This window comes from Pimephales promelas, chromosome 21 (assembly GCF_988280905.1).
Source record: "Pimephales promelas chromosome 21, fPimPro1.hap1.1, whole genome shotgun sequence".
Classification (NCBI taxonomy): domain Eukaryota; kingdom Metazoa; phylum Chordata; class Actinopteri; order Cypriniformes; family Leuciscidae; genus Pimephales; species Pimephales promelas.
The window spans coordinates 12,669,160-12,695,112 of NC_142789.1; the positions used below are offsets into that span (position 1 = coordinate 12,669,160).

The 25,953-nt window shown below is 37.0% G+C and overlaps 1 protein-coding gene across 3 annotated transcripts in view; it reads right to left on the reverse strand.

The window, feature by feature from the left end:
- Window positions 1-635: 635 nt before the first annotated feature.
- The window catches only part of jupa (junction plakoglobin a), a 31,529-nt gene continuing 6,211 nt past the window's right edge, over window positions 636-25,953 (reverse strand). Inside the window, exons 2-16 of one of the 3 annotated variants that reach the window (XM_039657571.2) lie at window positions 13,951-14,005; window positions 11,219-11,383; window positions 10,820-11,073; window positions 10,432-10,670; window positions 9,989-10,190; window positions 9,336-9,480; window positions 8,933-9,036; window positions 7,880-8,218; window positions 7,220-7,372; window positions 3,651-3,770; window positions 3,362-3,512; window positions 2,798-2,919; window positions 1,907-1,946; window positions 1,626-1,780; window positions 636-1,517 (exon numbers count right to left, since the gene is read on the reverse strand). In XM_039657571.2, the coding sequence (XP_039513505.2) occupies window positions 1,629-1,780; window positions 1,907-1,946; window positions 2,798-2,919; window positions 3,362-3,512; window positions 3,651-3,770; window positions 7,220-7,372; window positions 7,880-8,218; window positions 8,933-9,036; window positions 9,336-9,480; window positions 9,989-10,190; window positions 10,432-10,670; window positions 10,820-11,073; window positions 11,219-11,383; window positions 13,951-13,963 (2,199 nt within the window). In that variant the 5' untranslated portion in view covers window positions 13,964-14,005 and the 3' untranslated portion in view covers window positions 636-1,517; window positions 1,626-1,628. Of the gene's footprint in view, window positions 1,518-1,625; window positions 1,781-1,901; window positions 1,947-2,797; window positions 2,920-3,361; window positions 3,513-3,650; window positions 3,771-7,219; window positions 7,373-7,879; window positions 8,219-8,932; window positions 9,037-9,335; window positions 9,481-9,988; window positions 10,191-10,431; window positions 10,671-10,819; window positions 11,074-11,218; window positions 11,384-13,950; window positions 14,006-25,953 lie in introns of those variants that run through there. The other 2 variants (XM_039657572.2, XM_089124843.1) reach the window with 2 other exon arrangements.

Below are 25,953 nucleotides of genomic sequence, written 5' to 3' on the forward strand. Positions count from 1 at the left end.
TATATAGTGTATTGTTTTGGATGGAAGTGTACAGGTTTCCCAAGGAGACGCAATCTATTGGTAAGTTCTTCCAAGATGCAATATGTTCCTTAATTTCCAGTTCACGAGGATCATTTTCTTAACACCACAAGGATTAGATAAAAACACAAACATTAAGTAGCAAAACTGATGATACACCAATCCGAATCTCAGGATAATATAAATAGGAGCACAGGTGTCTCTTCACTATTCTATGCACAGTAAACTCAAATTTGTAGCCATTTTTTTGTAGTACTGTAATTTTGCAGAACTGAGAAATGAAAAAGTCTTGAAAAAGAAACTGCTGTAGTACTGTATACAGTAATGAAATTTGGCTAAAGGTGTAGATGCATAATTTATTTTTTACTGTACTGTAATTAACAGTACTGTATTATGTTGAATACCAAGTTCATATTAAAACTTTTATTCTTTAGTGCTTTTCATCTACTATGAAATTTTGTAATAATTTTTTTCTGATATCTGCACTCTTCCATTTATGTTGTATACTGTAATAGACAATGAGCGGAAAAAAAAAACATCTCTGAATCCCAATAAAATTTTGTTTTGTCACGCACGAGTTCACACTTAAACAATTTCAACATCCCAGTCACAAAGCATTAGATAACATGGTTTTATTTCTTTTTTTGGACAAAGTATGAAGTAAAAATGCTACAAAGAATCCCTTTGTCAGTTAATATGTGAACAAACGTGGAGCTAGTTTTTTTTTATAACACGGTTTAATCGTTTAGTTACAAATTAGTCCCTTTTAATCAGCACAGCATTTACTCAGCACGCAAATAATAATAAGAAAAATCTCCATACACATTGCATTACAAGACAAACAAAATCACTATTTCCTCGTCGATACATCAAGACAGTTTCAGCTGAACAAATATATGGAGTGGAAAAAAAAAACAAGTCAGAAAAGTTCAAAAGAACTCAGTTAAGGGAGGAAATATAATGCACTGCACTGAGATCCAAGCGCTGTAGAAAATCAACATTCCAGCCATTTCAACTCACTAACGCTGATTTCTGATCAGCTCCGATCACCCGTCTGACTAAAACCACTGTGAACGAAGCCATAAAGCTGACCTCAGAAGTCTAAATCATTGATCGCATTTTCCAAAATCTTAAACCTATAAAAAGCAACGTGATTATCATTATAAAATATTTGAATAAAATCTCTTTGGCATAGTTAACCATTCCTCTTACCAACAAAGTATTAATGCACCCATTAGAAACACTAAAATATAACATTTTCTACAAAAAGACATGTAAAATGCAACATGCTGTCATCCTTGTATAAAGGCAGGGTAAAGTTGCTCGATTTTGCCTCTCCCAGCACACAGAGAATTGCATATATTACAGTGGTGTCAGTGTGTGTTTACTGAGAATTAGACCACAGGCAACCAGCGATGAAAAAAAAAAACTCTGCTGGGAGTTTCTGTCTAGTGTATTTTCTATAATCCTCTTTCAGTGGAGCTCAATTCATCATCAGGCTGTGAAATAAAAAGAAAACACTCAATTTAATGCAGTTACAGACAGCAGGGAAGTCCAATCTTATTTGAGTATTTGAAGGACAACTGGTGTATATGAGTAGTACTGACCGGTTAGAAGTTATCAGGGTAGGGTCTGACCATGGAGTTGTAACCCATGTGTTGCCCAAATTCATCGTGCATTTCTTGATCTAAAGGCAGGCCATCCAAATGCATGCTCTCATTGTATACTTGATATGCTCCGGGGTGGCCATAGCCGTCGAGATCTGTACGAAACAAGGCACAAGAATGCAAAAGGTTAGCCATCTGCACAATGTGCAAAACCAACAAGGTGTTTCAAATATTTAAAGATATAGCTGACAGTCATAGAGATGGCAAGATGATATACTAACCTTCCTCTTGATGGCCCTGATCCATCATGGTGGTGTGTGCCTAAGATGGAACAAGGATTGATTATGTACATATTGATGATTATTATCTCTTTTGTAGTGATTTGCATCACCATATTTCAATACAAGGACCATTTGGATTTGATGTCAGTTTTAAAGTCAGCATGACATTTAATTACTTTTAATGACTTATTTTATGGCCAATGTACCATAGACATCTGACATACATTAGCATTTTAGTGTACTACAAAATACTGTAATCAAATAAAAAAGTAAATATCTACTTACAAAAGCACAAAATAAATTAACATTAAGTTTTTTTTTTTTAAAGTTGAAATTACAGTACGGTTACTATTCAGTTTGTGAAAGCAATTGTTAAACACAATGGTTACAAATATTTGTTAAATACGGTTTTATTCACCCTATATATTCATATATAATTTATTTGTGTAATGTGTAAATGTAAACATATACTTTTGTTACGCTACAATAATGTTTTAAACAGTTTGTGATTTGCAATTGTTACGTAATCTCCAAAATTTTAGGGTCAGTTTGACCCACAAATATTATAACTATTAATAGTATTTTTAACTCACAATGAATTGTAACCAAAAAACACATAAAAATGAATTGCCCTAGTTGTTTTAATTCATAGATAAAAGCAAGATCTCAAATGATATTTCGTCCACTGAAGTAAGAAATGTCCCTTGTTCCAATTTCACAAATGTGGTTTCACTACTATAAAGACCACTTTTCAGGAGCAAATACCATATAAAATAAGGTCTATATTAATTTTTCTTTTTGAATATCCTGTTTCACTCTGAAATATGTCATATTACGGAAGAAAATTGTTAAAATGTTGAAAACCTCCACACCACCAGGGGGCAAACTCACCAGCTCCCAAGCAGCAGGGTCGTGTTTGAAGAGCGAGTGTGTGAGCTCCACTGATACTCGTTTCTTATAGTCAGGGTTTTTGTCCTCAGAAATTCGGAAGAGAACAGCAGCGGCATAGGTGGCTGAAAGAAAAACACGCTATGTTACATGCTTAACCCCAAAGTACTTCAGATTTGATGCACACAGCCGAACGCATAGACCTTGAAGTATAACTCTATTTGATAGCATGCACAAACACAGGCCCTTGAAACATGCACACTAGAAAGTTTCATAACTTCTCTCCAGTTATAAGCAATAAACAATGTCCTAGTACTCGTTAAAAGTAGAGATGCGTGATTATCTTCACCCCTTCAAACAAGAGCTTGTCAATCTGTCTAAAGTCTTGAGTATTTTGTTGTTGTCCCGTCTCCTTAGTCCTTAGTTTCTTTTTCGTGAAACAACGGCCCAGGGCAGTGTTGCCAGCTTGTGAACAAGACTACTTCGAGTACTATGCTGAAGATGAAATCTACTACGCTTTGGTTATGATAATTCTGCTTGTTTCCCTGATGTTTCTCTCTCACTCACCAATTCCTTCGTTGCTGGAATGGAGGAGCTCCATGAGAGGCGCACAGGCTCCTTCCGAATCAATGATCTCAGCCGACGTTTTATCAAGAGCCAGTTCACACAGAACACCAGCTGCCACACGCTTGACGTTATCCAATGGAGAATACAACAGCTGCAGGGACAGAAAACAGATGTCTATTATATACACTGAGCATGTTAGACTGAGGGCAAAGACTACATACAAACGCGCTCTCATTTAGATGCATAAAAACAGCCACAACATAGTATATTGGAAAGGTGTAAGAGTTACCTGAACAAACAGAGGAATTGTGTCCATGCCGGCAATGGTAGCTTTGTTCATAGGATCTCTGGCCAGAATGTGCAGAGCACCAGTGCTGCCCTCCACGATCTCTTCCATTCTCACGCCATCCTGAGAGAGAGAGAAAAAAGGGTCATTTAATTAATTAAGTGACAAGTGAGGTGTCTAAGTCGCAACATCTAGCTATGGGTGTGCCTCAGGGCTCAGTGCTTGGACCAATTCCCTTCCCCATTTACTAGGATCTGTCATTCTGTGACATGTTTTTTTCTATCACTGGTGACACAGAACTCTACCTGTCTTCCAACTAGACGTTCGATCCGACAGTAGCTGCTTACATCCCAGCCTGGCTGACTGACATTTCTGGCTGGACGAAGGACCACCATTTTCAACTAAACCTTGCGAAGTCTCCGAGTTGGCTTGTGGTCCCAGCCAACTCAACAATCCATCACAACTTCTCCATTCAGCTAGGTTTGTCATCCATAACTCCAGCCAGGACAGCCAGAAACCTTGGAGTTGTGTTTGATGATCATTTGAACTTCACAGACCACATTGCAAGAACTGCCTGGTACTGCAGATTTACCTTATACAACATTAGGAGGTTTAAGGCCTTCCTACCGGAGAATGCAACACAACTCCTTGTCCAAGCTCTTGTTCTATCCAGACAGGACTATTGTAATGCTCTCTTGGCAGGCCTTTCCAGCAGGCACTGTCAAACCTCTGCAACTGATCCAGAATGCTGCAGCTAGAGTGGTCTTTAAAAAGCTGAAGAGAGCAAACGTCACACCTCTCCTCATAAACTCGCACTGGTTGCCAATCGCTGCTCGCATCAAATTCAAGAAACTGATGTTTGCCTACAGAGCAACCACTGACTCTGCTCCCTATACCTTACCTATACCTAACTCACTACTTCAGACCTATGGGCCCTCCAAAAGCTTGAGTTCTGCTTGAGTGAATGGTGTCATGTGGTGCCGTGTCAAAGGGGCACAAAATCATTTTCACAGACCTTTACCTGGTCTAGTCCCTGCTGGTGGCATGACCTGACTAACTCAACCCAATTTGCTGAGTTCTTAGCCAATTTCAAGAAATGGCTGAATACGCTAGCCTAGAAATCTTGAGGCACCCTAGCGGCAGCAATAATTATTTCGCAGCCAGTGTGGTCTAGCAACTCTCCACAGACGTTTTAGCTGGAAAAACCAAACTCTGGTCAGGCCAATCACATTGGCCCTCATTTATCAATCTTGCGTAGAAACGGGTGTATATTTTGGTGTAAGATTATGCTTACACTCCTCTCACCGCCTGATTTATGAAGCTGTGCGTACCTTTGAAATCCAGGTGTACGCAATGCCTGCCCTTGATAAATCCCGCGGCCGAAAACGATCGTCATTAGAATAACACGCCCCTAAATATTCAAGCCTCCGCTCCCCCCACGCCCTTATTTTACGCCATGGACACACGGAAGACGGCAAAGAAGAGAAACTTCTCCGACGTGGAGCCGAAATGACCTATCACAATGCATTATTTTACAGCACGTCTTTTGAAATTAGCATTCAATTTCGAATCACGTCACATGTATAATAGTGATGATGATGATGATGATGATGATGATGTGATGTGAAGTACCATTCATTCACATTAATAATTGCATGACAATTTGTAATAGTATTCTTCTTATTATTATGATTTGCATTAATGATGCTTATTGTTATTTAGAAGAAGGATGTCGTTATTATTATTTCTATTATTATTATCATTTAAAAGAAGAAGAATGTATTTTTTATTATTTTGTCAGTCTGAATTATTTTTTGGTCATTGAAAGCCTTTCATTAGGCTACCGAACCCAGTCCGTGCGCACCTGATAATCCTGAAACGTCAGGGTAAAGTGGGCTCGCAACTGAAGGAATATATGCTTAGGCTACAAATCAAATGCTTTGGTCACACAAGTTAAACATTGAAGTCCACGTTACACAAAAATAAATAACTGAAGTTTATAATTTCTATGTTGTTTTTTTTGTTTGTTTGTTTGTTTTACTGTGGGTCATAATATATCATATCTTTTAGTATGTCAGTGCGTTTTGTGGTGTTAGGAATTTTTCTGCGCATTTCCTCACTAACTCAAAACGTGCGTACAACACCTCCTGAGCTGGTGTAAGATTCGAGCGTGCCGTACGCCAACGTCCATATTGATAAATCTCAAACTCACCGTGGTTTTGAGTGTACGCAAGGTGTACGCTGGAAATGTGGTGTACGCACTTTTGATAAATGAGGGCCACTGTGTATAGAGTCGGCGGGCGGACAAAACAATGACGACAGAGTTGCGACGATTCACAGCTACTTGAAAACTGGCGCACAGCTGTCTTTCGATTCGGCTTTGGCCGCTACTCTGGATGATTTGAACTTTAGCTTTTCTTTGAAACCAGAACAAAGAACGGCACTTGAGTCATTCGAAAAAAAAGATGTGTTCGGAGTTTTGCCGACTGGATACGGTAAAAGTTTAATATATCAACTTGCTCCGCTGGTGGGAAAACACATGGGACTCAGCAGTTGCTCTTCGTTGCTCTGATTGGTTGTAAGCTATCCAATTGCGTGCGGAGAGAATTTGAAAGACAACCGTTTATCCCGCCCCTCGGACTGAGCCCTGTCAATGACGAGTTCCCAGACCTAACATCTTGATGTAGGTCTGGCATGCCAGGCTATGAAGACACATCTTTTCAGTTACATTTGACCAATTTATACTAACACTTACTAATCTATATACAATTTTTTTTTTTTATTCATTTGCATATTGTTGCCTTATTGTTAGTTTCATTGCTTCTACTGCTCTCCTTATTTGTACATTGCTTTGGATAGTGTATGCTAAATTTTTAAATGTAAACGTGAAACAGTAGTCTGTATATTGTACATGCGTGTAATAATGGGAATTGTACAGAATTTAAACTATTTTAAATAGTTATTTTTTTAGATTATTTAGTTATTTTCTCAATTATTTTTTAAGAAAGGATTATAATAATTAGAAAATATTTTAATATTTATATTATATATTTATATTATATATATATATTATATATTTTTTATATATATTATATTTAATATTTGTAATATATATATATATATATATATATATATATATATATATATATATTAATATTTTTACTATGCACTGTCATATGAAAAATCAGTCAGTATGTGCACTGATTAATGTCTCAAGATTTAGTTGAATGCTGGATGTGTTGGATAATTAAAAAAAAAAAATCATTGGAATATGCTAGGTGAACTACATGTTTTTTTATTCACCAAAAAAAGCTGGCTCAATAGGGTCATTCATTTAGAAATTAACATATACTAGTTGGGTTACATGTTTTTTAATAAACTTAAAAGCACTTAATAATTCGTTTGAGAATTGGAGTTCTCTGATTGTGCTACATATTTCTGAATCAATAAAAACAACTGGCACATAAGCGTCATTCTTCAGGAGAGTCCTTTTTTTTTTTTAAATGGTTAAAAACTTGGTTCCCCACCCAAATTATGTGTCCATGTTACAGCGACAGGTGAGGAATGCATACCTGGTATTGTTGTTGAGCAGATGAACCATGTTTCTGTGCATCCTGATGAGCTTTAGAAAGTAAAGCGACCAGTTTGGGAATGGCTTCGGCGTCTCTCAAAGGACCCTGATTGGCTGGTAAAAGTGCCAGGTTACGGATCAGACCAACCACAGCCTGTGATTAAGACAAACGTGAGGTCAGCAAGATATGTCTACCGGTATATACTGCACAACAGGAACCCCCAAAAAGGCCCTCTATGATATAAACTACTCATAGAGAGGGAGACACCCATAAAATATTGTCCCAGGGTCTGTGAATTTAAGCAACAGCCATGTAACACAATTAATCAACCGAGGAAATTAAATGCTTTTACATTCTGCGGTTTATTCACAGTTGTTTTACTCGACATACGGCCCCTATATATCATGTCAATTTTACTTAATTTAACTTAACCTTACTATTTTGGACACTTTCAATTGTGGAATAATTAATTTAAAGTCGACAAAAGCTCCTGTGAATGGGGTATTTCTACAGTGGCACTGGTTCAATGCTTCATCCACACCAATAAGTGTCTGAAAGCGTTTAGGAATAAAAAATAAATCTTCTTTGATAGTTTGCAAAGCCATCGATTGCTCACTGAGGTGCTAATTTGACAGTTCTCTCTGCTTTCCTCTCACTCACCTTAATGACTGGCCAGTAGTAGGGCTGATTGAGCAATTTGACAATAGCGGGGATGCCGTAATAGGTTCGTACGGCATTCTGTGCCATTTCAGCATCCGGGTGCCGGCTGGTGAGGTGGCGAAGGGCACAGACAGCTGGCTCGATCACGTCCTGTTTTGAATTGGCCCTCAGGATGGTGTGAATCAGTGCCTCCACACCGTTACTCTGGGTCACCTGTGTTTTGTTGCGTGTGTTGTTGCAGGTGAGGTTGGACAGGATGCCTGTTGCGCAGGTCAACATGTTGATGTCATCAGATGACAGCAGACCAACTAGCACTTGGAGAAGATTTTCCATTCCGTCCTGCAGGGGTCGACAGAGAGCATGCATTGGCACCAATGAAATTTTCAAGTTCTGTTAAATCAGCAAGGGTTTGCCATTTTATTTGGAGTACAACTTGTATAGAGCAGCGGTTCTCAATCTTTTTGACTCAAAGGCCTCCCACTGTCCAATACATTATTCAAAGGCCTTATAGACTTAAGGCCTTTGAACTATGCATATATATATATATAAATATATATATATATATATATATATATGCATATTTCTATTATTTCTGCTGTAATTATGAAAATGCTAGTTTTCAAAGTTTTTTAAATTAACAGAAACTAGGAGAGTCGATACATTATATTAAATGAGTTAACCACAATTCATTAACCAAAATTCGATAACTTCATGATTCTTGTTTCGAGAACAGCATGTTTGTACAGTACGATAATAATTATGTCTAAATGTATGTCCCACCAAAAATGGCCTCACAAAGCAATATCCAGATTCCTTGTCTTTGTGGGGACATTTTTTTGGTCCCCATGAGAAAAAAAGCTTATAAATCATACTAAGTGATGTTTTTGCCATGATGTAAAAGGTTTAGGAATAGGGCTAGTGCAAGGGGATAGAATAAAAAGTTTGGACAGTATTAAAATGATTGTGTATATGGAAAGTCCTCATAAACTATGGAGTTTGTAAGATATGTGTATGTGTAAGATAGTTAAGATGGTGTTAGATGCATAAATTGACCTGTTTGGTTGCAGCGTCGGACAAGTTTCTCAAGGTCCACAGGCAGTTTTGCATCAGACGTTGACTAGAGCCAGTCAGATGCTTACCCAGAGCTTGCATTCCACCTAAAAGAAAATGTTAGATTCGTTTGTAAAAAAAAAACATCTTTGTAACTTGAAATAATAAAAAAAAAAAACTGAAATTAAATACTGAACAAAAAAACTATTATTTCAGCTAGTTGAATTAAAATGAAAATGAAAAACATAAAAGCTAATTCAACATATATAGTAACTATAATAGTATCTCAATGATACTAAAATGACACTTAGTCCGCCAGGCAACCACAATTTTTATAAAAAGCCACAATTTCAACCATCATTCATATCCATAGTGGATTGAAACTTGGTTTACCACTTTGACTTACCAGCATCTACAATAGCAGGCTTGTTACTCGGGCAGACAGAGAGCACTTTGAGCACACGGCTAGTGGTCCAGAGCAGCTTCTCATAGTTGTTGGTTCTCATGATGCTCACTAGACCCTCAGGGCCACCGTTTGCAAGAATAATCAGCTGTGAGACAATCAGACATGACAATCACATTTGAAAGAAACTCAACTTAAAGAACAAGAACAACAAACGACTAATACATTTATTTGTATTATTTTGTAAGATAGTAATGTTATTAATAAATTAAAATAATAAGAATAGTTATCATTTATAAATTTTCAAACCTATATATACACGCATAACTATATTTACAAAGAAATTATATCATTTATATACAATAGGATATTTATATATGAAGAGTTCAGATGCAAAAGCCTCTAAATGCCATTTGAAATTTTCTTCTTTAATGATGCTTTTTATCAAACTTGTATATCTAAGTTCAGTAATTTCACTTAAATGGCAATGATAATTACCTATTAATTGTTATTTAAGTGAAATTACTGAACTTAAATATACAAGTTTGATAAAAATCATCATTAAAGAAGAAAATTTCAAATGGCATTTAGAGGCTTTTGCATCTGAACTCTTCATATATATATATATATATGATCAACATGCACGACATAAACACCTTGCTCTCCTGGTTGCCATAGGACAGCAGCTGTAGGCAGTCTGTGGTGATGGCCAGGAACTTGGGGTTGCTTTTCTTCAGCAGGGGAACCATCCTCTGAAGACCGTCAGCCAGACGCACCGCCATCTTTGCTCCCTCTTGGTGCAGAAGCAGGTTATGCAGGGTGGTGATGGCATAGAAAAGAACAGAATCCATCGGAGAACTGAAAAAAGAAATGGATTGGGTGGTTCAAATCAAGTGCTGGCTTAAAGGGATACTCCACTTTTTTGGGGGAATAGTCTCATTTTACATCTCCCCCAGTTGGGTTTTACCATTTTCGAATCCATTCAGCAGATTTTCTGATTTTTAGAAGAATATCAGTAACCAGACAGTTTCTGGTCTCATTGACTGAAGTCAATTGACGGAATATCGGAATATTACTTCAGGATTCCAGTCTCTCTCACCTCAGCATGCGCACCAGAGCTGGAATGCCCCCTGATTTGAAGATGGCGAGCAGCCCTTCGCGGTGGTGCGAGAGGTTGTGCAGGATGCTGGCCGTGGCGCGAGTCGTCTCCATGTCGGACGTGTTCTGCATGGCTCTCACTACGGCGGCCACCATCTGCGGGGACTGCATCAGAGCCCGGCGGGACGCATCCTTGCGGGTCAGCTGGTTCACGATCATAGCTGCCTTATTCACCACGACCTAAAGGCGAGAGCGAGGGTCAACAGTCAGGACATGAAGCAACAGTACATAAACAATGTACTTATTTTTTTATATACATTTTTGTGACGTAGAGAACAGTGAGTGAGTGTTATGACCTCAACAGATGTTTAATACAAGCAGCGAAGTACCTGGTCTTCATCGTTGAGGAGTTTGGTGAGCTCTGGAATGGCGCGTGTAGCGAGCTCAGCATCATCCTGGTAGTTGATGAGGTGAACGATGGCGGCTTTGAGTTGCTGAGATGGTTCGGCTAGCTTCTGAACATTGGTCTGCTGGGACGAATCGATCTGTGTGGAAAGGACGGCCGATCCCTCCAACATTGTCTCAGGAAACATGGCCGCCCTCACACGCTGGGCACGGGTCATATTTAATTGAGACTCCACCTCTATAGGAGAGCGTTATACAGAAAGAATTATAAACTGAACTAAACAGCTTATTTTTGCATTTTCTATGCTTATTTTGGAGGGAAATCTGGCAAAGGAAATTAAAGTTACTACATAATAAAATAATTTTGATATATGTTTTTTCACCTGCAGGGTTCTCTGTGAATGTGGTAGTGTAGGTGAATTTCTTGCTGTACTCTGTACCATCTTCGTCTGAGCGAACCGTAGTGGCTCCTGATTGGATGCCTGAATCTGTCCCGTAATACGACTGCTGCCACTCTGTAACCTTCACCGCGCCTGGGGCCTCTGCTACTGATACACACACAAACACAACAAGATTTGAGTTGATCTATTACCTCTGTTTTGTCAAAACCATAAAAAAATCCCCCTGAAGTTACTCCAATATTCATGCAAAGCATCATGGAACATAGGAAAAAGGGGGATAGATGACCTCAAAGCTAATAAACGTGGATTACAAGACACAAAACAATGTTCATTTCATTTTAACCCATTAACTGTCCCATATCGGGACACTTGGCACTGTTTTTTAATTTGCTTTTATCTATTTGCTCCATCACATATTTCATTAATCATCATAAATTGGGTTTCAGTCAAAAACATACACCCTGTGTATTCATCCTGTGAAAACCATTGACAGACATTGTGTTACCATTGAAATTGCATTAAAATTCCTTTTGGCGGGCTCCTCCCCCTAGTGGGCAGTTTATTATTACAAATTTAAAAAAAAAAATCATCTTAAAGGGATACTCCACTTTTTTGGGAAATAGGCTCATTTTACAACTCCCCCTGAGTTAAACAGTTGAGTTTTACCTTTTTCAAATCCATTCAGCCGATGATCTGATATTTAGAAGAATATCAGTAACCAGACAGTTTCTGGTCTTACTGACTTTCATAGTAGGAAAAAAATATACTATGTAAGTCAATGAGACCAGAAACTGTCTGGTTACTGACATTCTTTTAAGTATCAGAAAATCGGCTGAATGGATTCGAAAACGGTAAAACCCAACTGTTTAACTCTGGGGGAGTTGTAAAATGAGCCTATTTCCCAAAAAAGTGGAGTATCCCTTTAAGATGATTTTTTTTTTTAAATTTGTAATTTGCATATTTTAACGATTCTTATGCATCAGTTAAACAATTTTAACAGTTAAATGTATGCTTCAAATCTCAAAATGAATGTACATTTTATACTGTGCATTATAATGTTCACTTGTAGCATTTAAAACAATTTATTTAAAGGCAGGGGAGGAGATTCGTTCCATAAAAATATTTTTTGTTGGTTAAAATTCTCTTCACATACTGATAGCAATCACTAATTCTAAATGTCTAAAAGCATGTATATTGTCTGTGGAAGGTGTAGGAGCATAAAGTGCTCATCCAATCACTGTATTCGATCCAATGCATACGATGTCCTCCCTGCCTGTCAACGTATGTATTTTCGTACCTCAGCGCGCACACCTGCTCACGCAGACATCACACGTCATTTGAACGTTTAATGCTATGCCACAACAGAGTACCACAACAGAAACAGTACAGTTGTACTTGTACAGTTCTTCCAGAACCAAAACAATGAGCTTATGCAGCGTTCACGCCATGACTATTGTAATTTTTAAGAGATGGAAACCTGTGACGCTATACTCGGAGTGTTCGAATTTATGCAGTTCAACGGCAACACTATCAACACTGAAATAAATCTGCAGCAGTCAGGTGGTACAGGTCAGTGCTCTTTAAGTAGTTTAAGTTCATTATTATTGTAATGCTATGTGCTTTGAGAGATTAGGTATTTTAATTAATCTCATGGTGCTTTGCAAACTCTGAGGTGCGTGTGTGTTCATGTGTTTTGAAGAGGGCGTGGTTTTGGAGACACTGGAGGGAGAGAGGGATCTCATGCTTTCAAAGCTATCTTGCTATTTCTATCTGCTATGACAATTGCCTAGTCTACCATACCTTTAAGATTTTATTTATTTATTTATTTAACTGTTATTAACATAAAATAGTAAATCAAAGATGATTTTAATACTGGGCATTTAGTGGTTATCAAGTCAATTAGACAAATAAATAGAGCCAGACCGATATATATCGGCCGACATTAGACATTATCTAAAATATCGGTATCGGCAGTTATAATGGCCGATAAATGAATATTTCAAAAATTAAAAAAAAAAACGGACGAATCACGCTTCAACCATGTCATGAGTGTTGGAGTTGTATAGTTTGTCCACCAGAGGGCACTCTACACCGTCCCTGTTGGCAACACTCGTGTATAACCCGCCATATCCTGCAACCTTCTGATCCACCCAGAGTCGGGCAGAGAGAACCAGTTATGCATTATCATAATATTTCAGTTTAAACTCATAATTAACTACAAATAACTAATGTTAGGGAAATCTGTTAATATTTTGTTGCGCGTTTCTGAAAAAAAAAAATACTAATAATATCGGCCGATATATCGGAATATCGGATTTTAAAACCAACAAATATTTGTATCGGTATCGGCCTTCAAAATCCTTTATCGGTCGGGCTCTTCAAAAATAAAGTCACCTTTCTTTCTATAGCGTTTTATACAATGTAGATTGTTTCAAAGCAGCTTCAAAATAATTAACAGGAAAAAAATTATTAATGATACAAACTTCATCAAATATGAATTCTTTAATTTAATTCAGCTGTTCAGTTCATTATTTTCATTGTAGCAAAAGTCAATTTTGTGTGAGTGTGAGTGCAGAGTCTGCGGACAAATCGATAATATTACTGAATATTAAGTGTCTTTAAACCCAGTCATGTTGTCAGTCATAGTTTTAAAATAATAGTCTAATTGGATTACGTTTTAGAGTTTTAATATTGTAATAATTACATGTACTTACAGTGCATTTCCATTTTGGCCTCCCGGACTCAAACCAAACAGCCCAAAAGTAAAACCTGTGAAACAAAAAAATCATGGATTAAACAAGTATTTTTTAAAAAAGCAGCTGAAGCTCATTAAAAAATGTAATTAAGTCACCCTGCAATCTGTTCTTGATCAGCAGGACAAAACACAATTAGATATATAGAAGTTCAAACAAACACATGCAATTGAAACTGGTGCAGAGGATCATGGGAGAAGGGGAGAAGTAGAGAAGCAAGGAGGGAGGGAGGGAGGCGGTAGTGACGCGGGAATGCCAGCGGTAGATTTTGACCCTTGGCTTCTCAAACAAGGCGTGTGAGCTAATGCTTGACTGCAAGCACAACAACCTCACAAAACCGGCTCTGCGTGTTTCGACATTTTCACACCAAAGCCCTCCCCTTTCTCCAACTCTCAAATATTTGAACACACAACAACAATATCCATTTCCGGTAAAAGCACACTATGGGAACAGTATTGTTTCTTAAAATCCATTTTTAATTTAAAAACAAGGCAACAAAAAAACCTTGTTCTCAAAACAGCCAGGAAAAAAAAAAAGCACTTGAGTTTCCACTTCAAGTCACATCTTGTACCTCATACCAACAATTTATGAGGTAGTCTAACTGATTGGATTGCCATCCATCTTAAAAGACATTTACGTTTTATTTTTTTCATGACTGGAATGGCTAGGTACTACGAACGCATAAAACTACAAAGAATACACCCATAGAAGACAGACAGATCATAACCAATTATACCAAGTATTTTACAAATCTGTTAATCCCACATAAATTATTAGCAATAACTCAGATAGATTAGGAAAGTTAAATCTTTTATTATTTCAGCAGAGCTAGACAATAAGGACTGCCCGATGGCCAGATTTGCACATGATTTTAAGCCTTGCCAATTTAAATATTCAAGCGCAAGAAGATGCAGAAGTTGTGCGCGCACAGAAAGCTGCTTCTCAGACAGCGTGCCAATGCTGAATTGAGCTCTATTTCATGTCTTCTTCCGCTTGAACCGACATATTCACACAAAATCACGTCAGAAACTTCTGGTCTCTGCAAGCATCCTAGTAAACATAGTCTGTTATGTCTTAAGTGAATATAAACAGTGGAGTGGAGTATCCCTTTAACATGAAAAGCAGTGTTTGTTGTATTTGTATTTATTTATTTATTTATTTAAATTTACATGAGTTAAGGCCCGTACACACCGGGATGAATATCAGCGCGCATTATTCGTTTTTTGTGTTCACACCCAAGCGTTTTTCGCTGACGATGAGCCGAGTGAACATGCAAATTCATTCCCTGATATTAGATGGCGCTCATTTGCCATGCAATACCACTCCATAACAGTTCTCTTTTCTCAAGATGTTTGTAGTCCCTGTCGCGTTTGTCATGTAGTTCTTTAGGTTCTAGCACCAACGAGAACAGCAGCTCTACATTCATCTTGCCTTGCATCTTCCGCGTCTTATTTCTTCCTGGCTGTGTAGACGGCGACGCTACTTGGCGTATATCTTCTTCGCCGTTGCATATGTGTGCTCGGCAAGACCGTTTTGTGTTTGAGCGCCCCAAAGTTGTATTTTTCGGTCTCTTCAGAAGCTCCAAACACGTGAGCAAAAGCGCCAATTTTATTGGTTGGATAGTGGTGCGTCAAACTAAAAAAACGAACCCGAGGCGTTTTTAAAAAAATGACGGTTTTACGCGTGGCGTTTTACGCGCGGTTTGAACACTCACATTGGCGCCCTTTGTTTAGTCAAACGTCTGCGAATAACGCACGCGAAATTCGTCCCGGTGTGAACAGGCCTTTAGACCAGTAGTTTTAAGGCAATAAATATGACTAATTTATTTATCTTATTTATTCGTGACTTTTTTTTAGGGGTGGGGCCAGTGGATTTTTTTGCAGGGCAAATGCAAATTTGAATCACTGTAGAAAGAAGTAGGAAAAAAATCCTTAGTATTGTCCTATCCTTAGTAGTGCTGAGAGGGTGATAAGTGTTGTGTCAGTGAGTATTACATGAGTCATGTAATGTAATATGACATCATATTTCTTACTAATGGACACAAGAAAGTGAAAAATGGCGGACAGAGACATCTACAGATATACCACATGCACCATCATGTATGTGGTTTTTTAACTCAAGACCATGGGGAAAAGTTGAATGATACAAACAAAAATCGCAATACCGAGTCATAATACCTAGAATCACAATTCTTAAAAATCACAATAATCATAGTACAACAGAATTCTATATAAAACATTACTATGTATTAACCAAGCACCTAAATTATCAGTGAAGTGGTTTAAAGGGTATATAAAGGGTGTATACATTTTCAATGTGGAGGGACAGAAATCTCTCGGACTAAATCTAAATTTTCTTAAACTGTGTTCCAAAGAAGAGGTCTTACGGGCTTGGAACGACATGAGGGTGAGTCATTAATGAGATCATTTTCATTTTGGGGTGAACTAACCCTTTAATGGATTTAATCCAATAAACTTTTCAAAATACACTAATCAGAGAGTTGACATTCCCCAACCAGCAAGAACGCCTGGCCACAGCCCTACAACCAAAAAGCAAAGAGATAAAAGCTAGTAACATTTTTAGCTTAATCAAGCCCCTTTCACACAGAGATTCTGGAAAATACATGGATAATGTGTCCTGGGATCTGTCCCGGGATCGTTTGACTTTGGTTCATTCACACTGCCAGTGATTTTTCAGAATCTGTGAGTGCATTCACATAGGGCGCTTTCCAGGACTGATCCCCGTTACTAGGTTCCCATCCTGGCATAGATCCCGTGACCTGTTTGCATTCACACAGAAGGTGCTCTAGCAATTTTACCGCAATTTCAACGTGCTGGGGCTTCTGTAAAAAGATCACATGATCAACAAGCCTGTTTATGTGCCGTACTCAACATAAAATCATGAGAACAGATTGAAAACATATTTTGGATGCCTTGCATGTCCACACTTGAAGACAGTGGTGCCCCTAAAGAGTTTTTGGAAACCTTTTTCTCTTAACAGCACAAACAACATTGCTAAGCAATGTTTGTTGGTTTGCAACTGCTGTGAGCATTTACTTGCCAAAATATGCCTCACGCTGACAAAAATAGTCTTCGGAGTGTTACTACACTACACTGAAACGGTTCTTTAGAGTTTAGAATTTATTTATTCAACTAGTTTTCATTCATGGTGGTCATAACTGTAAAGAGGTTTCTCATATAAAGGTCCAGTGAGTGGTAACTCCCTTTTACTATTGCTATGGGATGAGTACACACCTAGCTGGGTGTAGCCAAGTTAAAAACTTGTCAAAACACGTAAAACACAACAAGCAGCAACTTCTGCCAGGCCTGCAGGTGAACGATAGCAATTGCCTGTGTGAAAACTGGGTGTGGGTGCTTTCTCAAGATTCATATTTACACACCCACTTTGGTATGTAGATACACTGTACTGTAATTTGCAAAAAAAAGAAGCTATAAAACAGCAGATTATGATACATTCGTTTAAAATAAGCTCTACACCTTTCTGATTTTAGTCATGGACTAAACAATAACAGTTAGTAAGTCTTACTAGTAGATACTTGCAATCAGAATCAAGGTCTTTTTTAAAGGGTGAGGTCAATCACACGCCATCTACAGTGACACACCCAAAAATAAAAGAAAAAATTCCAACAGAAACACTAAAGAAACAACCTGAGGCATATCTAGAAACATTGGGCTCTTTTGACAATATTATCTACATCTAGTGTCCTATCTGCTGAGGGGAGACTGATTTATGAACCATTGATTTACTGCTGTTTCTGAGCTCATATTATGAGGCATGTACTGTTGTCTCTACTTTGGACTTCACACGCAGTTGGGATGATGATTAGTTAATGAGTAAAGGTTTATTACTGTACATTCAATTTCGCACTGAGAAAACCGAGCTACAAATCACACGCCCTTCAGAATGATCACCCACCCCCACCTATCCCTTAACGGACACAGGGCATCGGTCGACTTAGCTGTTTCTGAAATGTGTTTGAGTCAGAATGAGTTGTGGATATGACACATTCCCAGAACTGATTCCCAAAACTCTAATCCCGGTGTGACATTCCACATTAGTCCATGGTGTTCAACCTCTCCCACCCACTTTCACTTATTCACACCCTGTCAATGACTTGCTGTCATGTACTGGCACATATAAACACTATATAAACATTTTTTAATCCAATACAATTCTGTGAACCAAACCAACCTGCTCTAAAATGAATTAATTAAATTAGATTTAAAACAAATCCAAATCATTTTTATTTTAATTGCATTAATTTTTTTGATTTCAGTTTTATGTGGGACTGAACTCACTCTTTGAATCATTGAAAATGACAATCATATCAGAAGCTAGTAATGCAGTGATATTAAAATTATGGATGATAACCAAATGGTATTGAAGCTTGTTTCCACCCGGGAATAAAAAAGATAATTACAACGCAATTGTGATATAAATTGCGAGTTATAAAGTCAGAATTGCGAGATTCAAACTCACAATTCAGACATTTTTTCTTGCAATTACAAGTTTCTGGAAATTCTGACATTTCCACTCATAACTGTGCAATATAATACAAACAATTTGTATAAACTCACTGACAATCAGTCGGGGTCAGACTGGTAACCTTAAGGTTGTGGGTTCAATTCTCAATACCGTCTAGACAAATGTAGGTGCGGGGAGTGAATGAACACACTCTTGTGTGTTTCTCAGAAATCGCTTACTGCGCCTTTAAATTAGCATTAGATGACGGCAAACGTATCTTAATGCAAACATGTGTAAAAAGAGTATGCACAGTATAAACAAATCTTGCTGCATTAACTTCTTTTGAAAAAATAAATAAATGTGTAAATAGTAAATGTGAAGGAAAGACCTCGCAAAGTTGTCTTCCATCACGGTTTTTACTGTGTTCTTACTGTTCCTATGCATTTTATAATATTTATGTAGGCTTATTAAAGAAAGCACAAACTGTTGGGCAAATGAATGTGCTGGTTTTATCTGTCCTATTTATTTTATTTTTTTGTTTGTTTCATTGTTCTAAATTATCTTGTGTATTTATTTACTAATTAATCATGGTGAAGCAAGAGTTAATTGAAAAAAAAAATGCTGGTATGCTCCAAACAGTAACTGGGAAAATGTGTCTATATAAGGAAGCCGTCACTGGATTGGATGACTGATTATGGTAAAGTGCACTAAAACTGGCCTCTTTGGTTGAAGAGGAGACTTGGTGTTTTCATACCAGTTCTGTTTTTAGACTGTTTTATTTCTGCTCTCGATCATATTTATTTGCACATCTGCTTGTAATAAACACCTTTTCTCTTCACTCCTGTGTTTACATCTTGGTGCGATTCTCCTAATTTTTGAAACTTCTTATTTGTTAACTTTTTGTTTACAGAATCCTACTGTATAATTTTTAGGTCATGTATACAAACTGCTTGTTGTCTGTCTCAATCACTCCCATTGACCTGTGCCTCGCTCTCACATGACCTGAAGGCTAAAGAATGTCAGAATCAGATGTGCTGATGTTGCTCATTCACACAACAATACTGAGTACTGACAGTGCAGCCAGTCACCATAATCTCTCTCTCACTGCCCTACCCTCGGGACAGACAGGGAGTGCCACTGATAAGACTCAGGTTTGTGTGTTTGTGTCTGAGTCAACTTCTTTTAACACCTCTCATGATATTTAAAGATTTATTTGTCCCAAGTTGATTTACAAGTACATTAAAATCCAATTAATACATGCAATGATTTCAATACACAGAGATAAGCATTTCTTTAAATGTCTGAATTCAAATTAATTGATATATTTAAATACTCACATTTTATGCATATTCATTATATTTTTTATTTTAATTTTAAAGTGGGTTTCATATTTAAATTATGTTATACTAATTATGGTGTTTTTACTTTTTTTCCGGGTGAAATACTTCCTCACTGTAGGTTTATTATTATTATTAATTTTGATATTTTTTGGCAAGTCAAAACGTCAGGGTGATATAACTGTGCTAATATAAACATGAAGAAAAACATCTCGTTACAAAATAATGATATTCTTGAAAAGAACATCTTACCAAGTAGTTTGACAAACTTATATTATTAAAACATTTTAAAAATAAGTGCAAAGGTTTTATTCACCATATCAAAATAACAATAATTCATGTGGTGCAACCAAAATACGAAGAAAAAAAAACAGGAAAAGACTATACAGGTCAATAACTGCTAAATATAGTACGAAAAAGCAAAAACTTGTTTTTAATTATGTATTAATAAATAAAAAAACATATTAAGGGGTAAAGAAAACATTACTTTTTTACTGAATGGTTACACCACATGGCAATTTTAGAGTAATTTAATAAAAAATAAAAAAAGTTTGCCAAAATCATATGAAACCAACATGAATACAAAAACTAGCAGTTATGTTCCTAATTGACAACTTCGTTTTGGAAAAAGAAAAAGTTTTCCTTATTTTTTACATCTTCTACACATATATAACGTCATTCATCATGATAATATCACAGTATATTCAGGCTGTGGCCAGTAGTCTTTATTTTTACGCGGTGACCATAATGAGCCATTACCATATTTACATCTGAATTACTGCCAAAAAGCAGCCATTTTGGATTCAGAGTCCGTCTCCAGAGATTATACTGCTGCTATGCCTCTCATAGCCTTCATTTAGTATGAAATCCAAAGCCACCCACACAAAGTACAACACACACACACGCGCACACACACACACACTAGACACTATTAATGACTTTGTGACCTGGTAGTCACCAGCTGAGAGCTGCTGAGAGCCTGCTGTGTCTGAGACCTCCCCAGACGCTCAGCTTGCTTCCGCTGGAGATAGCAAGTGGGCGAGCAGGTGGTCTGCACTGGCTCGGCCCCGCGGGTTTCTTTAACCCCAGAAGAAATGAACACACAGGCCTCTGAACATGTAGATCCATCAACCAGCACATCCAATTATACAGTTATCAGAGGAGGTCAAATGAACACAGCAAATTATAATGTACATTTCTGTCTACCGCCGCCTACCCCCAGAATAGACCATTTTGCAAGAAGTAAACAGCACTGGTCCAGAAACACTTCCTGTTTCAGTTTGTAACTGTTTTCTTTATTTCACATGTAAAGAAAACATCTTAAAGATGTTTGTTTAACTTTTTGATTCAGTTTTATATGTTCTGTTGGTTTTATTTTATCCTAGCTATTGTTAAAAAACTGTAACAGGAAATGCTTCTGGACCAGTGTTGTTTACATCTTGCAAAATGGTCTATAGATAGCTATTAGATAAGACATCATAACACCTAAATTTAACACTTAAATTTTAAATTACATATCACATTATATTACTGACACTAAAACTGGTCATATTAAACATTTCCGGTTCTCTGTTTTCACATAGCTTTTGGCTAACTTATCAAGCTAACATCTTTGCTTACTAGCTTAGCATAGAGCTAACTTATATATTTCTTAAAGGGATTGTTCACCCAAAAATAACAATTTTGTCATCACTTACTAACCCTCAAGTTACCACCTGTAGCCTAAGCCAAACCTGTATGAGTTTCTTTCTTCTGTTGAACACAAAGGAACATATTTTAAAAAATGTTTGTAAGCAATTGTTACAGCAAAGGCTACGCCAACTGTCTGGTTACTAACATTCTTCAAAATAGATCTTTTGTGTTCAACAGAAAAAAGAAACTCATACAGATTTGTAACATGAGGGTGAATAAAATGAAAAGATGAACTATCCCTTTGACCAGAAATGAGTGTTGTGCTATCTATAGTACCACAGTAAATTATTTTCGTTCAACCTAAGAAATATTAATTTTGCTCTGAGTGTGAATAATATTGCATATGGAAATTCATCTCACTTTTTCTTTCACTCTAGACCTCTACAGTGATACAATGGACCCCTGCAGAAAATGTTATTAAAATTGCGCCCAACTTTATATTTTTCTCCGCCACAGACAAAATTTTCCATCATTTGTGACACAATGCTTCCCTGCAATTGACTTTAACACCGAGGCACTGCTACTCATCGTTTGAAAGAGTACAGCAACTTTCGGATCTAAAAACAAGCGAAGAAAAATACCTGCGTATTCCAGGAGAGGATAAAAGATTGCTTAAGGAAAATTGAGCTATGTGATCTTCAAACATTAAACAGCATATAAATCAAAACTCCCTAATGTTACAAAATTAAATAAAATGTTGAACCCACAAATTGGTATACGACTGTTCTTTGGGGGTGTTGATGGACTCAGTCTTGGTTTTGATCATCATTCTGAATCCAATCCAGATGATGTCTTTGACAAAAACACAATTTTCTCAGCTTGTGGTTCAAAATTGTTTTTAAAAGTGTTAAAGGGACAATATGTACTTTATGTATTTTATTATTTAAAATCAATATTTGTAATCATAAATATGTCCTCAATGGTGTACAAATACCTCTGCCAATTATCTGACTTATCCTCGTAATAATTACGCAGAAAGCTTTTTGGTACATAATGGCTACCGTTGATGCAACACGCATTTGAAAAAGCGAGGCACTGGACAGCACAATTAGTTTGAATGCAAAATACATTTTCACTGCTAGATGGTAGAAATTCCTACACATTGTCCCTTTAAGAAAAGAATGAATGAAGCTAGAATTGTTCTTTTGATATATTGAATTTTTACATGTTCATAAAACTAAATAATTTGGGGGTTAGAAAGTTGTGTGTAAATAAATAAAAAAAAAATGCTGGAGCTGGCAGGCTACTTTTTAAGAAAACTGTTAAATATTCAATATGCAAAATTTCACTATGGTACAATCACTTGCTTTAATGAACTTGTTCTTCTTGTGACAAAACCAACCAAATTCTGCTCATGTTGCACAGCACTGTTACTGCAAAGTAGATTGTCTATTTTGAAAAGTAATTATGAGATAAATACATTATCACGATTAATACGCAGCAGTAGGTAAACTCCTCTGGAACCAGTTGATGTGGAACACCAGAGAGGTATCCAGGCGTGTTCAAACAGGCTGTGCTATTTCAGCCTCAAGCTAAAACATTAGCAATATTAAATAACACGCATGTCTAAAAAAAAGATTGACGATTGATAACAACATACAGATATGAGAAATGTTCAAAACAGCACATTTTCAAAGTGACTTGTCAATTAATTGGTCTTAAGGACCAAAACCATTTTATTGGGTGTCACATTGATTTGCGTTTTTATTGTCATTGCCTATAACAACGAAATTTAAATTGCACTTCCCATGGTGGTAACACATAATATGACAAAAAAAAAAAAAAAAACATCAGTACACAAATGCATAAAAGTTTTTGCAATGAAAATGTACACAGTGTAAAGGAATAAAAACTAAATGAGACTAAATGAAAATCTTGACTTGAGACATGGTTTTTAAAAGGTTTTCACACAAAGTACAATAACTATAACAACTACTAATTTAGCATCCACACCAATGGAAAATAATGTTCTGTTTATTATAAGCGTGTGCTGCAGCTTTTTGTCAGCTGCCCCTTTAATGCTTAAGCTCTTTCAAGTCAGGTGGATTCTGATTGGCTGTCAATGATTTTATTGTTTGCCTGATAGAAAAAAATAGCTCTGAAAGTGATTACAGTTAAAATTGTTCCTCTATGTCATTGTTATAATAGCTGTGGACTTCCCTATTTTCATAGAACGGGGATGATTATTAAAACTATATTGGTATATCATTATAGTTATCATCTGTGATGTGAATGGGCTTTAAAAGTTGTTTGTAAAAGACAATATTTTAAGATAACATGTCATGTTAAAAATTAAAACACAATATTTCCATACAAACAGTCTAGCAGGTATAAAAGCACACGGTTAGCATGCTAATCAAGGTATTGTAGCTCAAGTTTTCACAGGTGAAACTGTATTAAAGGGGTGGTTTATTGCGATTTCACTTTTTTCATTTTAAATAGTGTGTAATGTTGCTGTTGGTGCATGAACAGTATCTGCAAAGTTGAAAGTTCAGCGCTGAAAGTTCAACGTAAACAGAGATATCGTCTTTTAAAAATCAGGAAGTTAAGTTTAATGCCTACAAAAACGACTCAAATAGGACTACAATGAGATACTTCCTGGGTTTTATACGTAACTAACCCATAAATTTACATCAACCCTCCCTCGGCAATATGCAAAAAAGGGGGGCATGGCCATATTTCTGAGGCTTAGTCGAAGAGGAAGAGTGTAGAGAGCTGTCATGCCGTCGAAAGCGTGTTATTTTTACCCAGCTGTCAGGTCTTCTGTGTTCGTACTTGGACGCTGTAGTTTTATAAATTTATGTTTGATTATGTTCCTGAAAATTACATTTGTAATTTAGCTCTCTGTGCTGAACATTTTACGAAGACAGCTTCCAGAATCTCCACAAATTCAATGCCGGATTCAACAAGAAACTGTTATTAAAACATGAAGCAGTTCCGACTTTAAAACCAGAGGCAGCAGTTGTTGGGACACAACCTGTAAGTAGGCTAAGACTTCATCATTTTAAATGTATTTGCATGCATCATTTCAGACATAATGTTTTAGTTTTATCAAGGATGTAAACAAATGCCAGCGCTGGCTTGAGTAGCTACTTAGCTATTTCATGTGTCAAACGCGTACAAACATTTTGGACCTGAATTTGTAATTATATACCAATTAAATGTATTTTCCATGTATACTTTATGACGTATTTTTTTGATTTGATCAAGAACATAATGCCAACACTGTTTGTTTATAGTAGCCAGTTAGTTCGATGCTATTTTGTGTGTGTAAGACAAATGTGTATAAAGTTAAAATATATATACATAATCGTAACCGCAAACTTCGAACAATAACTTTAAAAAGCGGTATTACTCAGTCATTTATTCAGATATAATAAATGTTTAATCCGGAGAAAAACGTATCTCAAAAGCTAACAAGCAGCAGTAGCATTTTCATGTAACAGCGAATCGAAATTCGTATATAATAATAGTAAAATAGAATAATAATAATTTAAAAAAATGTACCATTCAGAAACGTTTTGTAAGAGCCGTGTTTGGGGAGGTTCTGCTTGACTCTCATCATCGCCGCTTTCTGGGTCTGATTCTGGCTATATCGACACCATTATTTACATTTGACCGGAGCAAATGCAACTTTCGCCCGTAAAGGTAATGGGTGTGAAGTTTCCGGACAACGTGCGCTACAGTTTAGCCAATCACAACGCACCGCCCCAACTAACCAATCTGAGCCCACTGCCTGTTTCTGAGGGAGTGGTTTCAAAGAACCAGGATGTAAAACGGTCCTTCAAATGGCACAGGAGAAAGCGGCTTACAATAAAGGTGAAATTTATGTAAAAAAGAAAAAACACAAATACATGTTATATTGCACCCCATAAACACAATCATGCAAAGAGAAAAAGAAGTAAACCACCCCTTTAAAGAACAACTAGATAAACGTTTGTTGGATGTAATCCATCTGTAATGCATACATTTTTTGAGCATTTAAACAGCCCAGTACAGTTTTAGCTAAGATTATCTGTGAATCAGTGTTACTGACACAATGCTGCACATGATCCATACTAAACTTACATGCTTTAAAAACTAAATGATGGGCATTTGGTCACGGGTGTTACTTGCAGTAAGTGCTTAGATTAACACAGACAGGATGAGACAGGGCATTAGCAAACCCTTTCTGTCTGCTCGTGCTCGCTACATCCTTGTGTCTCCATTCAGTTCGATGCGATAGATTGAAAGATATGCGATAGGAGAGACTCTGACCAGTGGGAAAGTCCAGTTTCCAGTATCATGTAAATATTCAGATGTCGTCAACTATCCCATAATCCCTCTTCTGTTTTAGGCCAGTTGAGATGAAAGAGGTCATTCCATCTGAATGGAGCACTTGACTGAATGTGGGCAGCTGTGTGACTGCCTGTGGCTTGATGGACTATCACTAACAATTCATGTTCTTGTC